The 16,315-nt window shown below is 36.1% G+C and overlaps 1 protein-coding gene across 1 annotated transcript in view; it reads right to left on the bottom strand.

Annotated features, from left to right (window-relative positions):
* TDRD9 (tudor domain containing 9) overlaps positions 1-16,315 on the bottom strand; it is a 67,851-nt gene that overhangs the window by 36,804 nt on the left and 14,732 nt on the right. The window contains exons 4-8 of the mRNA XM_009875451.1: positions 12,191-12,288; positions 11,538-11,759; positions 9,063-9,185; positions 7,025-7,105; positions 4,013-4,177 (exon numbers count right to left, since the gene is read on the bottom strand). Coding sequence (XP_009873753.1) covers positions 4,013-4,177; positions 7,025-7,105; positions 9,063-9,185; positions 11,538-11,759; positions 12,191-12,288 — 689 coding nt within the window. The remainder of the gene's footprint in view (positions 1-4,012; positions 4,178-7,024; positions 7,106-9,062; positions 9,186-11,537; positions 11,760-12,190; positions 12,289-16,315) is intronic.

Consider the following 16,315-nt stretch of genomic DNA (forward strand, 5'->3'; position numbering starts at 1 on the left):
CCTTTTGATCACTGCTCACTTTAGTACAGTGTGTCACAGTCTAGTGGAAACACCACAGTCCCCTAAGGTGTTCCTGGGAGCAAAGGCAGAGGAAGAAGACGTGTCCTTTTGTTTCTTTCTTTCCCAGCTCCAGCACTGGGCCTGCATATTCAAAATCAAGGTTCAGAATGAAGACAGTTTTAAACTGATCCAAAATCTTTCCTGCAGCTGTACACAATTGACCTCGTAGAGATATTTCAGAGAGCTAAAACCGCAGAAAACTGAACTACCTAAATTAAATATTAAAATACAATTTGTTATTTTTCTACCAGCTTCCCTTTCACAAGGGCCTCATGACAGAAGCACAAAACCACGACTGACAGCATCAGTTTGCCAACACTGATTTAGATCCTTAACCTCAATCTTTGGTTTTCCAACCTTTACCAAAACAGTCAACCTGTAACACTACATCAACATCAACCCCAGGTTGCTTTGGTGTCTGCAGAAAGACTCCTGGCTGAAAAACCTGGAAAAAAAACCTGAAAAACTACCTAACTTTCTTCTGGTAGAGAATGGATTAGAGGATCAAAAAAGGCCATCTATAAGAATCCTTTTCACCTTTCTGACCCCTTTGAATCAACTAGTCAGGCAGGCTTTTCAGGTGTACAACTCTTAGTTCCAGAGCTTCTTAACTGCATTTTATACCCTCTATAGCAATGTTTTCTAATGAGGTTTGATTAGTCCATGAGAAGCCACAGACAGACAACATTCTAGCAGTTTTGAGAAGCAGTATTTTTTTTGCCCAATATATGTGATAATTAAGGAGTATTATCTTTTCCAGGCTGCTCAAATGTAAGATTTTTGGGTTTAGATTATCCCTGCTTAAGTAACTGTCGAATTTGTCTTTTCAATTTAGTTAGTGATTGTACCTTTAGTATTCTTTACCATGACAAGGCTGCCACATCACTCCTAATAAAAGGTAACGATGTGACAAACAGCAAATCCAAAAGCCCAGTCAGAGTGGACTGAAATACTAAAACATAACTGCAATAGCTTTTGACAGCAGTTCACTACCTTTCATCTGGACTCTGACTTCAGTTCCAGGGATATAAAGGAGCTTTCACATTTGCAAGCCAAAATAGCACTCTCTTTTTTGCCTTAGGTGAGAAGTAGAGACATGAGGTTTCACAGACTCTCTGCTAAGGACTAACATCTAGACTCCCAGCTGCTTACATTTTTTAAATCTGCTCACAGAACTCTATGATTAATTTGCACTTGATACATCCAAAACTACAGCAATAGGTAAGCATTTACACAACCAGCTAAACATTTGCCTATAGATACAGCCTTCATGAATTCTTCATCAAAACCTGTGTTACACTGATTTCTTGGGGCTTACAGGGTGCTGATATGACAAAACGATGATTAGGTTAAATATTCAGAACAATATGTTTACAAAGGCCAAAAGAAAAATCAACTACTTTTCTAAACCTATATTCAAAAATTAAACAGTAGTACTTTTAAGCGACCCAGTCTAGGTAAGGGTAAGCTAAGTGCTACTCTGCAGTGTTTCTTCCTTCTCCCTTCCCACCGTCTTATTTTTATTCCTTCCTACAAATAAAGCAATTCAAATGGAAAGCTTTAGCTTTGATTCAGCTAGATGTCTATCTAGCCATAGCAAAGAGTTCACTGCAAACAGGCATATTGAAGAAAAAAAAAACAAAAAAAACCCAAATAAACAACAAAAAGACCTGGCATTTCTATCTTTGAAGAAAATTTTTATTTTCAAGCATAGTTCTAAAACATTATCACTTACAGAAATTAGCGATATGTTAAAGCCAAGAGCTCCACAGGATTTATAAAATAATTCTACATCTCTACAGTCACATCCAATTATTTTAAGATTTTTTGAGAAGAGATAAAGGTTCATATTCCACAGCAAAGGAGACAGTTACAAAGGAGTAAACTGATTTCAATCCAGATGCTTTAAGGAATGAATTATGATTTATGTAATCTGATTTTGTAGTTATTAATTTTAAAATCAAAAGGAAACATGGAAAAAATCTGTTTATCTAAAAAACAAAGATATTTTTTGTTTTAGCTTCTATATTCTTTTATGTAAATTTCACAGGCTTCTATAGGCAAAAATAAAACATTAATAAGTAAAACCTGAAGACTGTGCCTTAGTCAGTTATCTAACTGATTTTGATTTTAGCATGATGAAAGATGTGTCCTTGCTTTCATATGCCAGCATTAACTCATTAATTGCCTTAAACTCAGTTGTTTTTTTTTAAAAAAAAGAAATTCTTTCATTTTTATTAGGATGTTACATAAATCTCTTAAGACTTTCCATGTTCTTAAGTATTTTTAAAATAAAACTACTATTCAGAGAAAATCTCCACACATAACACTATAAGAAACAAGATGCAAGACCAAATATCAGTGCTTTCTAATTCAATCTCTTCTTTCTTTCATCCGTATTTTTTAAGGAAAAAAAAAAAGCAAATCAAGAGCACTTACGTGCTGCTAGTGTTGCCTTAAGGTACAAGTAACTTCCTGAACAATCACACTCCTCCTACTGAAAGACAGAAAGGCTATAGAGCTAGGACAAGACAACACAAAAAAATAGATGAAAACTAAAAAAAATTTAATTCAAAGCTAAATGCTCACATACACAGAGAAAATAAAAATATAAAAAGGCATAAGCACTGAAAGCAGTTCCTTTTGTTCATGATCTTTGAGGAGAAAGGTGTGGCAGCTGACATTGGGCTCAAAGTGCAGCTATGACAAATGAAACTTGACTGAAGCAGAGTCCTTACTGAAATTCTTGGTTATCTTTTTGTTTTCATCCATCATAAAAAATTTTTGCAAACAATCATACTACATAATTGTCTACATGTTTTTTTATCTGAACTGCCATTCCAAACTGCAAAAACTGACAGGTTAACTACTGTATGCATTTAGTTTTTTCTTGTGGCTGCATTAGAATTTCAACAGTTGACAGCCTTTTATTTTAGCCTGCTTGGTTTGAGACATAACCAATGTCTGTTCTGTGTTCAGCATAAACAATTACTGGCTTCTGCGTTTCCCATGAACTACCTGGGTTTATTTCTCTAATTTAGCTTCTGCAGTATCGAGAGATAAAAGCTAAATAACAGTATGTTCACATACTGCTACTTTTTAAGCACATCCCATTTTCTTCATTGTATAAACACTAAAACAATTTTCTGAATTATCAAAATTGAGCAATAATTGCTCCCATTCCCCAGATATTTTAAAGTGGTTGTCACTATTAAAGCCTGAGTGCATTTGTTCTACTTTGCTTCAACCTGTTTGAAATGAATCTTCAACCATTACTACCCTCCCGAGGCACTAGAGCAGCAGTTCTCCAGTGCAGCCATACTTGCTGTTAAGTGGCCACCAGGAATTTGGTGAGTATCTTAAACATATTTTCATTACTCAAAACTATGTATCTGTCATGGTGGCCTGCATCTACATGTTCAAAACTACTGCATAACAGCTCTGGGACTATATAAAAAAAATAGAGAAAAAAAGCAAAATATAGGAATCACGTGAGCCTCAGCTCACAGAGAAGCCAACTTGATAACATCAAATTTCTAATCGTAAATGCTTCTTTTCCAGTAGCTCTCTCAATTTCCTAGTTCTTTCTGCCTTTGATACATAACAGCAACATGAGCCAAGCCAGGATACATTCCCTGAGTTTGTCAGCTGTATTCAAAGAGACCTATAAATCTTCCTATGTTACTTTCTGCATAGACTTTACCATTGTTCATCTTGGATGTGAATTCCCACAAAAGGTAACATACTAAAAATTCCCAACCCTGTACACTGCATTTCTGTTAGATGGAAGAAAAACTAGGCTGCCAGTAGGGAGACTCCTGTTGTATCATCATATATTAATTCTTATCTAGAACTATAACTTAAAATTGGTTATTTGTAATTTTATTACCCAGCTTTCAACTGACTATTCCAACTTTCTATGTCCAAAGAAACAAATTTATATTTACACTACCTTGAAAGGAACTGTGTGCTTCAAATCATCAAGGTAATATTCTTCAATTGCATAAGGTTTTCCTTCTATCTTAAATACACAGGCTGGACTGAGACCATTATGAACTGGAACTGCAAAGTAATCAGCAAATTCTTTACAGTTGATGGAAGCAGACATCAGTATTACCTACCAAAAAAAATTGCAGAGCAAATGTTAAACATTAATGTTAACACAAGATGTCATACTACTGGAATCTCTACTTAGTCTTTATGGAAAAACGGTTTAATCTTGGTTAGTCCAGGTAATCAAAGTTAAATGCTTAATATTCCCTAGGTAGCACGTGGAGAAATGTAAGCACCTCCAAGGGAACAGTTGAGGCTGCCTAAGGCAGACAAAACTTTTTTCTGTGGTAGTTCAACCTAAAGACAGAGTATTCTTCTTAAGCTTACGATCTCTACATGGCTGTCAAAAGAAAAAAGAATGTGCTAAGTTTTATTAAAGATTTAGATATCTATGCCTTGATCAAAAGATGGGCTTACCCCATAAAGGTAGTAACTGTAATTATAACCCAGCCTTAAAACATATGGTATGCATAAAAAAATATATAATATATATTATAATGATTTTGAAATATGTCAAATAAGTTTTCTCTCCGTTTCAATTAATTTACGCAACTTAAAACTCTCAAGGATCACACTAAACACCCTGCTTCATTTGCTCTCTCTGCCAAGATTCTCAACCTGTATTCACCTAAGCAGAAATCTCACTTGCAACCCAGTGACACCTTTTCTTTCAATCATTATGAAACTCAGCATTTACAGTTTTGTTCTTTTCTTCCTGGTTAGGCAGCATGGTATGTGCAGACTGGGGAAAAGAAGAAGAATGAACTTAGTGGCTATGGCTATTTACCCTCTAACTGCTCTATACAGAATGTGCTTCTATTGCTCTGTGCAGCCAGCTGGAATAAACTAGACAGCTTCAACTTGAAAGAGGATGAAGAGGATGAAAAGCCAAAGATTCATAACGAACTGTGGCGTGTTCACCTCCTTCATCTTCAGGTCTCCTGAGCCACTCTAAGCTGGCATACAGTCAGTCCTCTTTTGCTTTCCCGACACCTTGCACGAATTCAAAAATAGAATGAAATAGAGACATCAACGCCCAGCTAAATCACAAAGTCATTTAACATGATCCTGAAAGGAGGAGAAATCTAAAATGACATAACTCTTCAAATATTATATAAAACCTGTCCCACTACAGCACGAACTGCCTCATAGCTCAATAAATATTGGCTCACCGATGTAAAGAAAATAGGCTACAGGTAATCATGACTAAAGGCCACTGACACAAAGTCCAATCTCAATTATCTTAGGCTCAGGTACAGGTAAGGAATATTAAGTTATCTCTTCTTCTAGACAATCTTTGTCATTCACAATCTGTAACCTGCATGGAGTCCTTCCAAACTGGGAGGAAAAACCATAGGTTCCTAACAATGTGTTTGAAGGATCACAGTAAATAACGTACTTTTTTTTTTCCCCCCCTCTTAAAAAGGAGAATCAATGGGGGCTAGGAGGAGAACCTTGCATTTCCTAAACTAATTTGCCACAGGATCAAAGCTCCCTTCCTTTACAGTTTTTCAAAAGGGGCTGAAAAGGGATGAACCAGGAAACACTGGGCTTAGGGTATAGATTGAAACTGAATTACCTCTTCTGCTCTGCTGAAACACAGCGATTGAGATCAAGAGTTCCCCTTTCCTCACCATAAAAAAAAAAATAATAAAAATTCAAAGGGACACACTGTTCCACACACAAATGTAAGATTGTCTCAGACTTACTACAATATGAAACTGTCATCTGAAGAAACAACTGTAGAGAAGGATATAAAGGAGATAAAGTTTTCCAGTGACCAGTCTGAGAGATTTAATCAGAAGTACAGAGAAAAAACCTTTAGGAACCTCGGAAAAAAAAAATATTGTAACAGAAAAGATGACAGGATATGTAGGGATTACTGCTGTTGTCACCAACCAGATAAACGTCATCAAGGACAAACTTTTCACAAACTGAGTATAATTAAAGTACTTATTATTCTCAGTAGGCAGAGCCAAGTTCTAAGAAAGGCTGAATAGCTTCACACTACTGTCTCTGAATTCAAGACAATTGAGTTTTCTTACTGGCAAGAAGAGGGATAAAAAGTAAAAGATGTGAAGTGCAGAGACATGCCCTATGCCAAATGGAAGGGCGCTTTCAGTGAGAGGATGCTTGGAAGATCTAAATATCAAGTTGTCTGAGTTGCAATCGATGCAGTGGATTGTACAGACCAGATTCCCTTTCAATATCGACAAGAGTCAACAGACTCTAGTTCTGTCTGCTTTGAATAGAACAGTTCCCATTAACTGAACAATTAACTGAAGCATTTAAGGGACATGTACAATATCATAAATTTTCTGCAGTCCTAAATAGGTGCACAGATATATATCAAGTTAGCTCAACTGTGTTACTTACATTTATTTTCTTACAATTCAAGAGTTCATTACTTTTAGACCATGAAGACTAAATCTCTGCAAACTTCTCTTCAGTACGAAGCATAATTTCCCAAAATGCAGAGAAAAAAAATCTCAGCTACGTTTTACTACCAGTTCTGCCTAGAAACTACAATATAGCATTTCTTTCTTTTGCTACTTTTTGAAATATATTGTCACATTTTAAAAAAGCTCAGTATTTCCAGGAGTTAACGCTACCATATTTAACTACAGATAAGCAGTGTCCTCAATACCCAATACATCATTTTAGTCAAAACATGCATTTTTTTAGCCTTAAGCAGACTTTAGAAATTAATGCATTCTAACATGAGGAAAAAAAGTCTCTCAGAACACATTATAGCAGCCAGGAAAAAAATGCCCTTTAGCTTGCTTGCTTATGAAGAGTGGCAAACTAAATAATATTTTAGTAAAAAAATAATGACACGTTTATGGTAAGTCCTTTTAAACACATCCTTTATAGACTCAAGAAAAAGTGGCAGAATATACTTTGACCTTACCTTTACAGACTGTGAATTCATACGCAACAGTTTACGGACCACCAAGAGCAAGAAATCCATTTCTTCTGTACGCTCATGCACCTAGAAGACATGATTCACAATTTGAATTTCATTAATTCATCCTGCTCTTTTTGACAATCTCTTCCTTTGCTACACAATTCCATGTTTCACTTCTGTAACTTGGAACAATATATTTTCATAGATGAAAACACAACTTCTAAGACTATGCGTGTTAATCACATTTTAAAATCCCAACACAGCTGTTCAGATGACCACAGCACCCCTTATGAAAATCTTATGTCACTAGTAAGTCATGAAAGCTGTACAATAATGACTAAAACACCGATCATGAGCTCTAGCCATCAGCCCTACTAGAGCTGACAAAAACAGCTGAAGTGATACTGAAGTTGAGTAAGTCATTTGTACTGGTAAGATCACAAATGCTCCAGGCGGGGACTAGGCTGGCTTGTCTAAAAGCTAAGCAAGCTGAATAGATGCCCCTTGCTTCCAGTGGCTTCTTGTTGACCTTCAAAGGTCACTCACTGTAAGGTAATTAGCATATTCTAACAATAATATAAAGATATACTCAGTACTGCCCCGTTACAAAAATGATTTGGCTGAGGCAGCTTTCAGGCTGATGGCAAGGTCTTGCTGTGACAAGTCAGGATTCCCAAACCTAGGCTTCTTCAGGTATGCTCCTAAATGCCTGCAGTACCCTAAGAGGGCTGGGATCTGCCTTTAAGAATGCAGTGGAGAATACACATCTGTTAAAAAGGTTACTACTGGGGTCAAGATCACAATCTATGAGGGAAATGTGTGGAAAAAAAGTGCTGTATGAGAACAAGGAGGGACAAGAATTTAGGCTGGGGAAGCAAAAAGTACATATAGTCTTGAAAGCTAGGTGCTCCTCAAGTAGGCGGCACAAGCTGATTCTGTAAGTTCAAATTACAGCACCCAAACAAACAAGGTATGAAAAAAATCTGTGCATAAATATGTTCTTCTGTATAAGGGGTGAGAAAACCTCAATTTGTATTAACACACTGCAGAACTAAAGAAACAATCTAACACTTTTCTACGTATCCATTTTCTATTGTTAAACTTTCGCATCTTACATCCAAGTTGAATTTCCTTATGTTTGGCTTAAAAGTCTGAGTAGACTCAAATCTTTCCCATGAAGACAACTGGCAATATTCTATAGCACTTCATGAGTTTTTTTTTGTTCTTTTGTCTGTTTGAAACCCTAAAGTTTCTTCATACAAAAGTGTAACTATTTGCTCAGTCTTTTCTAGGTTTTCAATGCAACAGTTCAAGTGCAGTTATAACAACTTTCCTTACTACCCTGACAGTGTAACGGTATACCCAGTACTGTCTCTCCAACAAAACACAAAACCCCACCAAAAAACCCCAAGTACCATAAATCCTGTTCTATGTCACTACATCCCAAGTTTTAGCTTCTACATTTTATATGTGATTTATATTCATTGTTTGTGAAAGCACAATTTCACATCTATGATGACTGTTAAAAGTCAAATACTGCTTATGACAGAAAACAAAAAAAATGTAAACCATCCACAAATGACACAAAAACCCTACAAGTAAGTTTTCTTTAGCTTTTTAGTGAAGTGACAGCAATGCCAACGTATCCACACAAGTCAACTGCAAATCCCAATAGAAGACAAGCGCCATTTTATTTTTCAGGACATCCTTGAAAATAGACTCTTTCTAAGGGCAGTTCTGGCCAAGTGAATAAAAACCAGCTCTATCCTAACAGACCTGGCCAGACACGTCTGCAAAATCCACGTGGTGGATTACGGAAAATGTTTTGAGGCACTCCAAAAAAATTCCCCACACACCCTCAATTCTGAACTTTGTTTCTCAAAGGATCATCTAGAAAAGACGATTTCAAGAAGTGTTAGCTTAGACAATTTACACAAAGCACCTTTACAAGTAGATGTCTGCATTTTTCTTTCTCTAGCATGGTAAGAGACAGGACAAGGTTTTCTTAATATGAAATTTAAACTTATTTCCACCAACTTACTTCATCAATAAAAATGTGCGTGAATTCAGCTAGGCTTTTGGCACACACTACTCTGTGAAGAAGAACTCCAGTTGTCATGTACAGCAACCTTGTCTCCTTTGTAGAAACGTTCTCTAAACTCACCTAAGACAATGTAGAAACATAATATAGACAGGAACAGATATTTAGTGCCTTTACAGGAATATGCATCTAGAACTCCAAAATGAAATATAGCATAAACCCATCAAAATTATTCACTCAAACTTGTAAAAGCCTCCATAGAAATGTGTTCTTAAAGCCCAGAACCAGTTAAATGGAAACACTTTCTTTGGGAGAAAGAAAGAAAAAAAAAATTAAAACCCTCAAGTTTATCAAGTGAAGAGTGAAAATTACTTGCTGGGGGCTCTAGCCTGAGAAGAGCTCTCCAAAGGCTTTTAAAAGGTACATATGTAAATCATTCTACTAATACACAGGGCAAGAAAAAGATTTTGCCAAAACATGGTTTGCTCACTGGACTAGAGAAAAGGAAAGAGGTATAAGATACCACCAAGACCAGACAATTTAGTCCAGAGAGAGAAGTTCTACAACACTGTTAAATAGCTGATTTTTGGTTTCTAAAATTCTTCCATAATTTCAGTTCTCAGGTGCTACCTATTCAAGCAGGCAGGCAGAGTCATGACCGATCTTTTCACTTTCAGCTTTTACAACAGTAAAAGCTGACGAGTCCACACAACTGTTCGACATCCATTTCTGCTCAGCTCACACAAGTGCTTGGAATACAAGCACAGCACCTCCACATACACTGTCCTGAAGACAGCTTGGAAGCACACCACCACTTGATGTCTTTAAAACATATAGCCTAACAAATCAATTTACCAATTTTATGACAAATTAATTCAATGAAAGACTATGTAGAAATTTAACAGTACAAAGCCAACATACATAACCCACAGTAATTCTATAAAATAACTGGAGGTTATTAATATTGGCTTAGTCAAAATCCGAGATAATGTCAGATCATGATTTTCATGTAATTCTGAAGTGTCCACTTTTCTGAACTAAAACATAGCGATTAAGCATAAAGAGGAAGATTATTTTTACCCTGTCTTGCAATCTACCTGTAGAAAATTTATACTGTTGCGTACCAAAAAAAAAATCCTACTACAGTAGTTGTTGCAGATATATAAACAGAAACTGCTAAGATTTTATAGTTGGACAAAGAACAGCATTCAGTAGGGATGATAATAAAAACCGTTTTGATGGGATAATCAAGTTGATGCATCTGCATAGCCCTGTAATGATATTGCTATCACTAGTAACAGGCCATAAACTTTGTGCCGAGTTTGCAAGGCCTCAGTACTAAGGCATGTCAGGCCTGCTCCCTTTGAGCTTTTCTTGATCTGCCTTCACCTTTGCCTTAGTTGGTCTAGTAGTGACACTAATTTAGTGTAGAGATATAGGGGCCTTGTACAAGAGCAGAGACATTGGGAAGTAGAGACATGGGATGTGACACAGAAGAAAGCAGACACGGGATAACAGATGAGACAGAAATTGGACAGTGTAGACCCCATGCTATATACAACTCTGTAATGGTCAGTTAAAGGTAAAAATCCCTCAGACTTGGACAAAACTGGTTTAACATAGACCAGTCAAGAAAAAGAAAGCTACAAATTCACCTTAGCAAACATATATATGTAAGACTCCAAGCAGAAGAAAGAAAAGAAGAAACAACAGAGAAAGAATGACATGTACTCCTTTCAGCAAAGCACTCCAGAAGTAGACAACTGTCCATGAACATCCTCCCACCACCAACCCCAGTGTGAACCCACCAGTCTTAGGACCCAGAGAAGCCACTCCAGAGACAGCTACTGTCAAACTACCAGTGAAAAAACAATCACCACAGTTTATTGTGGTTACTGACAAAGAGCCAATTAAAGCACCAGTTTACCTGTCAAAAGATGAAAGGAGCAACAAATTTATAAACGGAGGGATAGAACTGAGTTTGAAGCAGACAAAACAAGGTAGATTTAACAGGAAAAACTAGTTCAAGTTTTTCACATGTTAAGAAGAGACGACAGAACATGAACAAAACAATCGCGCCGTATATGCATGAAAGTTTTGACAAAGCTGACAGCTAAATGTAGCGAAGTGAAAAAATCAAGTATGCTAATTAAGGAGTTTAAAGAAAAAAATGACAGAATATAGTTCTCCTGCAATGAATTCAGTGATTAATAACACAGACATGTCCAATTATCAGAAAGTAGACTATTAAATATTTCTGTTGTAGTCTCCCTAGCATTTATACTTGATTGACTTTAAAAGCTTAAACATTTAATTATGAATGTTTAAGAGCAGACAGCTAGAAACCTCCAATTCCACTTTAAAAGCAGATTCTGTAATGTTTCTTAGTATGCTAGATATGCTTAAAAGTAATCAAAAAAGAAGACACAGTACTTTTAAATGTATTTTTAAACACAATTTGAAATCTTCTTATACCTGGTATCCTACAAATCCACCTAGCGTCCATGATCGTTCGTTGCTAATCCACTCGGCAATGCTCCTGGCGCCAATTTTCCGAGGCTGGGTAACAGCAATGTTGCAGTAGATAGAGTGCTGAACGCAATGATCCAAAATAGACAGTGGAATCTGGGTGCTCTTACCACTGCCAGTTGCTCCTTGTATAATCACAACTGAATTGCTCTCTATCAGAGACACTATCTGAAACAATTTTTCAAGAAAACTCATAAGTCAACAAAACAACTCAAAATAGATTTCAAAACAGATTTGAGATATCAATAGCTTGCAGGCCACATTATCAGATCTCTGTAAAACACGGTGCCACAACTTCTGTCATCTCCTAGGCTTCTGTAGATAACTGGACTCCTAAAACCCATTACAAGACTGAAGAAAAGAACACGGGCACCCACTTGCTTACGTATTTTACACAAAAAACCTGTAAACAGAAAGTGTATGTTTCTTTCTCTAAGAATTTTTATACAATGTTTTTTCCAACAAACAAACAAACAAAGGTGTTATACAACATTAAAACAGAACAGAAGTTTCCTTCTGGAAGAAAAAAAACCACCCAAGACCACACAGAGATGACTTTCATCCTTACTGCATAATGAGAGAAAGTACAATGAAATTACCTCTTCCCTGTGTTTGGCTATAGGCATATCCACACATTTATGGTTAATTACTGGTACAGAAGACAAATCACTTGATTCGCACGGAGACAATGAAGTATCTAGGCATAAAAAACCCCAAGAGTAAGTTACTTCAACAGAGACAGTGAAAGACCAGCAGGAGAATATGATAACAGTTATTTGGAAATCTAACTTCTATCAAATTGGAATCACATACTTATAGGCCTTAATAAAATTAATACTTTATGCTAGTAGATTGAAGAGATTTTCTGTGTTTATGCAACTGCTGTTTTACTGGCAGAAGCTCAAAGATGTTGCTTCTGTGTATAAGCCACTGTCAGTGTCAAGTATGTACAGAATTCTGTAATGGTATATGCTTTTAACTAAAAAATAGTATTTTTGCACAGTTTGTGTTACAACTGCCAAATCTTTTTCGAAAATACTGAAAAAAACGTGCCTCATGTATCCATGTGCTGTTTCCCTTAAAGCCTATCGGATCTAGAGTAGAAAATAATGTGTCATTTGACAGGAAGACTACTGTATTACTACCGCTTGTCAATTAAAACAAGTCTGATAAGTATGACGACCTTTCAAGGTGATACTACATTCTGCAGTCTCTTGGCAGAAGATAGGCATCATTAGCACTGGGTAACACAGGAAAAAAATTTTACAGGGCTACGACGAGTTTCTGCTCAGCAGCCTGCTGTCAGTGTGACCACAAAAAACAAAGCAGCTACTGAACATGTGTGGAGGCAGGTGTAGGTAAAACCAGGACTAGACTTTGGTTTTGCAAGTTACAATTAAATAATTTGGCTAAAAAAAAATCCCAAACACTATACTGAAATCAAAAGTGGAAATTTCAAATGGGTTTTGCCGTGTTCTGTGGTGAAATCTTCTTATTTGTGCACAGGTAATAAAAACCAAAGACTTCACTTTTTTTTTAATGTCACGTTATTTCTCTGGAAAATACACAGCAGAGTGTTCTTTTTACAAAAGCAATATTTACCACAAAATAAAGGCTATAGCCTAAATACCAGACTGCACAGCTATCGCTTCCTTTCTTTGGAAAGGTTACTAACAACCTCACACAGCAGTGAAGCAGAAGCAGGCAAAGCACCTCCTTTTGTCTCTGTACCATATCTGAATGTGTCTCAACCCCCCAAATTAACTTCAAGTATCAAGAAATACCAAATGAGTTATTCCCATATTAAAACAAATCCACAAAACATGGGCAATTAAGACAATTTAATAAAGCACTAAAAATCAGAGTTGTCCTGAAGCCACACTCTCCAAAAGAAAAGGTTCTTTACCTCAATTCAACAGTTTTAAGCCATCATCGCACAGGGATTTACTGAGCGCTGTTAAACACGTACAAAACAGAACTGAATAGCAGCATCCCTTCAAAATATTAACTGCTCTCTTTAAAATACTTTTGGTCAAGTTTCTAAATATATTCCCCAGGAACATTCCTATATAGTGTTCTGTCACAGCAACACTGTACAAATGCTGACTGGCTTCCCTCTGGCACAAACATGTCACTACCGAGATCTCAGTAGCTCTGCATGACTTGACCAATGCTGGAAGAAATCTCAGCCTGCTAGGGAAAGGATCCCACTGTCAGCATATTCCTGCTAAAGTAACATAGGCTCCCACCTCTATCAGGTTTTCCATGCAGCAACCACAATTTTGAAAAAAGTCTTAAAAGTATACAACAGAAGATTGCAGCAATTCTGAAGGTGGGCTTACGAAAAGGGACAAAAAAAACATAGGGTTCACAAAAGTTTCTCTAACTCGGTAAAAATCTAGGAAGTCATTAACCTAATAATTCAATGAAGAATTTTATTTAAAAAATATAAAGAAAAAAACTAGGAACAAATAAATAACCACCTGTATTCACACACCTGCTAAATAATCAGAGCAATTTCACAGATCTTTTTCATTGATTAAATATAACTTTTTTATTCATATATAATATAAATACATATATAGATACATATATAGATATCTATATCTATATATATATATCATATCTATATATATATATATGTATCATATATATATATAGCTTTTTATGTGTCAGTTCTATGACAGCAGTATCTTCTCCTAAACATAAGTTTGGAAAAAATTTATACCCAAAGTACATGGTCATCCAATGTCAGCCACCATCAATATGCAGAGTCTGAGAACTAGCAAACATATCACCATTTAGCAGATGCTGCAAGTACTAAAAGTTGCACAGTTTGGGGTTTTTTTTCCTCTTCAAGACATACTCTGTGCTTAAATAGAAAGAACTATGATGGAGTCTGCCTGGGGAACCAATACTATGACAACTATGAGACTTCTGTCTAGAGCAGAGAGTACAGCCTTGGGCTTCAGAATGAAGAACTTCAGATGGCAACTTTAGACAAATACCGACGTGAACCAAGCAGCTGTGAAAAGGTCCACTAACAAACTTTTTCTGAAGTCCAGTATGATCGTAAGTGAAAAAACCAAAACTTGGGATTGGAAACTTGGGTAATCATCTTAGAAGACCTTAAGATTTCACTTTTTTTTTAAAAATGAAAGTTCATGTTCTGAACAATGAAGACTTGCTGCAGAAAAAAAATACTTCGGTATACACCCCTATGAAAGCTCTTAAGGTTATTCTACGCATTTAAATTATCATTCAACTGTGGACTCTATACCACACAGTGCAATTACCTTCAGCTGTTGTTATTTGGGTTTAGTTTTCTTTTTTATTTCTTTTTAATTTTTTTACATCTATTTATGTAATAAATCCCCAAATGAGAACTGGTCCTTAGAAAAACACATCACTTTTGCACATATAGAGCCATCTACAAGAGGTATCTACAAGGAGCTACACGACAGGCTTACCAGCAAGAAGGGCAAAACGTTTCACCTTTTCAATTGCTTATACTTTCTGGCAAACATTATTAAGACTCAGACTACAAACTCAACTTTGTAAGACATCATGGTAAAACATGCACCTTGGATTCTGACATTTAGACAACACAGGACATTTCCCAACTGAAAACTGTAAATGAGGAAGCATGCAGCTGCCCACCATGCTGTTTGATCACAAGCAAAATATTTCTGTGTCTAAAAAGCATTACTGCCAATTCAGAAGAAATAATTGTATTAATTTCTGTGTTCAGAATCAGTGCAAAAAAGAAAATAAAATCTCAGTTACAAGAAAGATTCTTGCTTCCTTTTCAATTATAATTAACGTTTTGTAGAGATAAGTTGATTGCCATGACGAAAAAAGCAATTTTCCAGTATCTCAGTTATTGTAGCCCATGGAGTAGATGTATTCCTCATGGTTTCATTAATTAAATTTGAAGAGACTCTTTGACACAAGAACAGATTTTTGTATTCACCAGTTCTGGGAGAAGAGATTGTATAGCTAGATCTTAATATCTGTATTATGATGATCTGTGCTATGAATACTTTTCCTTGCATGTGTCTTTTCTGAATCCAAAACACTTAAGGGAACTCTATAATTTCTGGTTTTCACATGTCAGAAACCTAATCAGAACCAATGTCTAAATTGCCTCTTCTCTGTAAGTAATTATTTCACTGGGGACCTACAAGATCCTCAGAAGAGATCCATTTAATGATGAAAATAATTAAAGTAGAAGAACAAAAATAGTTTCCATCCACAAAGCTGCATGAAAATAATTATACAGACATCATTTAAAAAGAAAAATAAATATTTTATTAACTAAAATGCCCAATTTGAGAGAAGTAAAAAATAAAGTAAAAAAAAAAAAGAGAGAATTTGTTTCCCATAGAATGCTTAAAGTAGTCAAATGTCCCATACACGTAGCTCTTCAATGTTTCCCTCTGCACAACATCATGCGACCTCACGGAATCAAAGACGCTCAAGTCTCACTCTGAACAGGCAGTACCACTTGTGAAACTTGCGCAATGGGCCAGGGAAGAATTGCTAATGTTCTCTTTGTTTTGGCTAACAGTTTCAAAGTAGTATTTTCTTCTGTTTTATTTAATCACTTCAAATTCCTTTTGACAGCAGTATCATTTCTACCGTTTTAAACTCTAAATGCAGTTCCCTGACATCTATTTTCCTGACAGAGAAGCAGATGAGGCATTTCTACTTGTCCTCTTGGT

The sequence above is a fragment of the Apaloderma vittatum genome, unplaced genomic scaffold (genome assembly GCF_000703405.1).
Source record: "Apaloderma vittatum isolate BGI_N311 unplaced genomic scaffold, ASM70340v1 scaffold5428, whole genome shotgun sequence".
Classification (NCBI taxonomy): Eukaryota; Metazoa; Chordata; class Aves; order Trogoniformes; family Trogonidae; genus Apaloderma; species Apaloderma vittatum.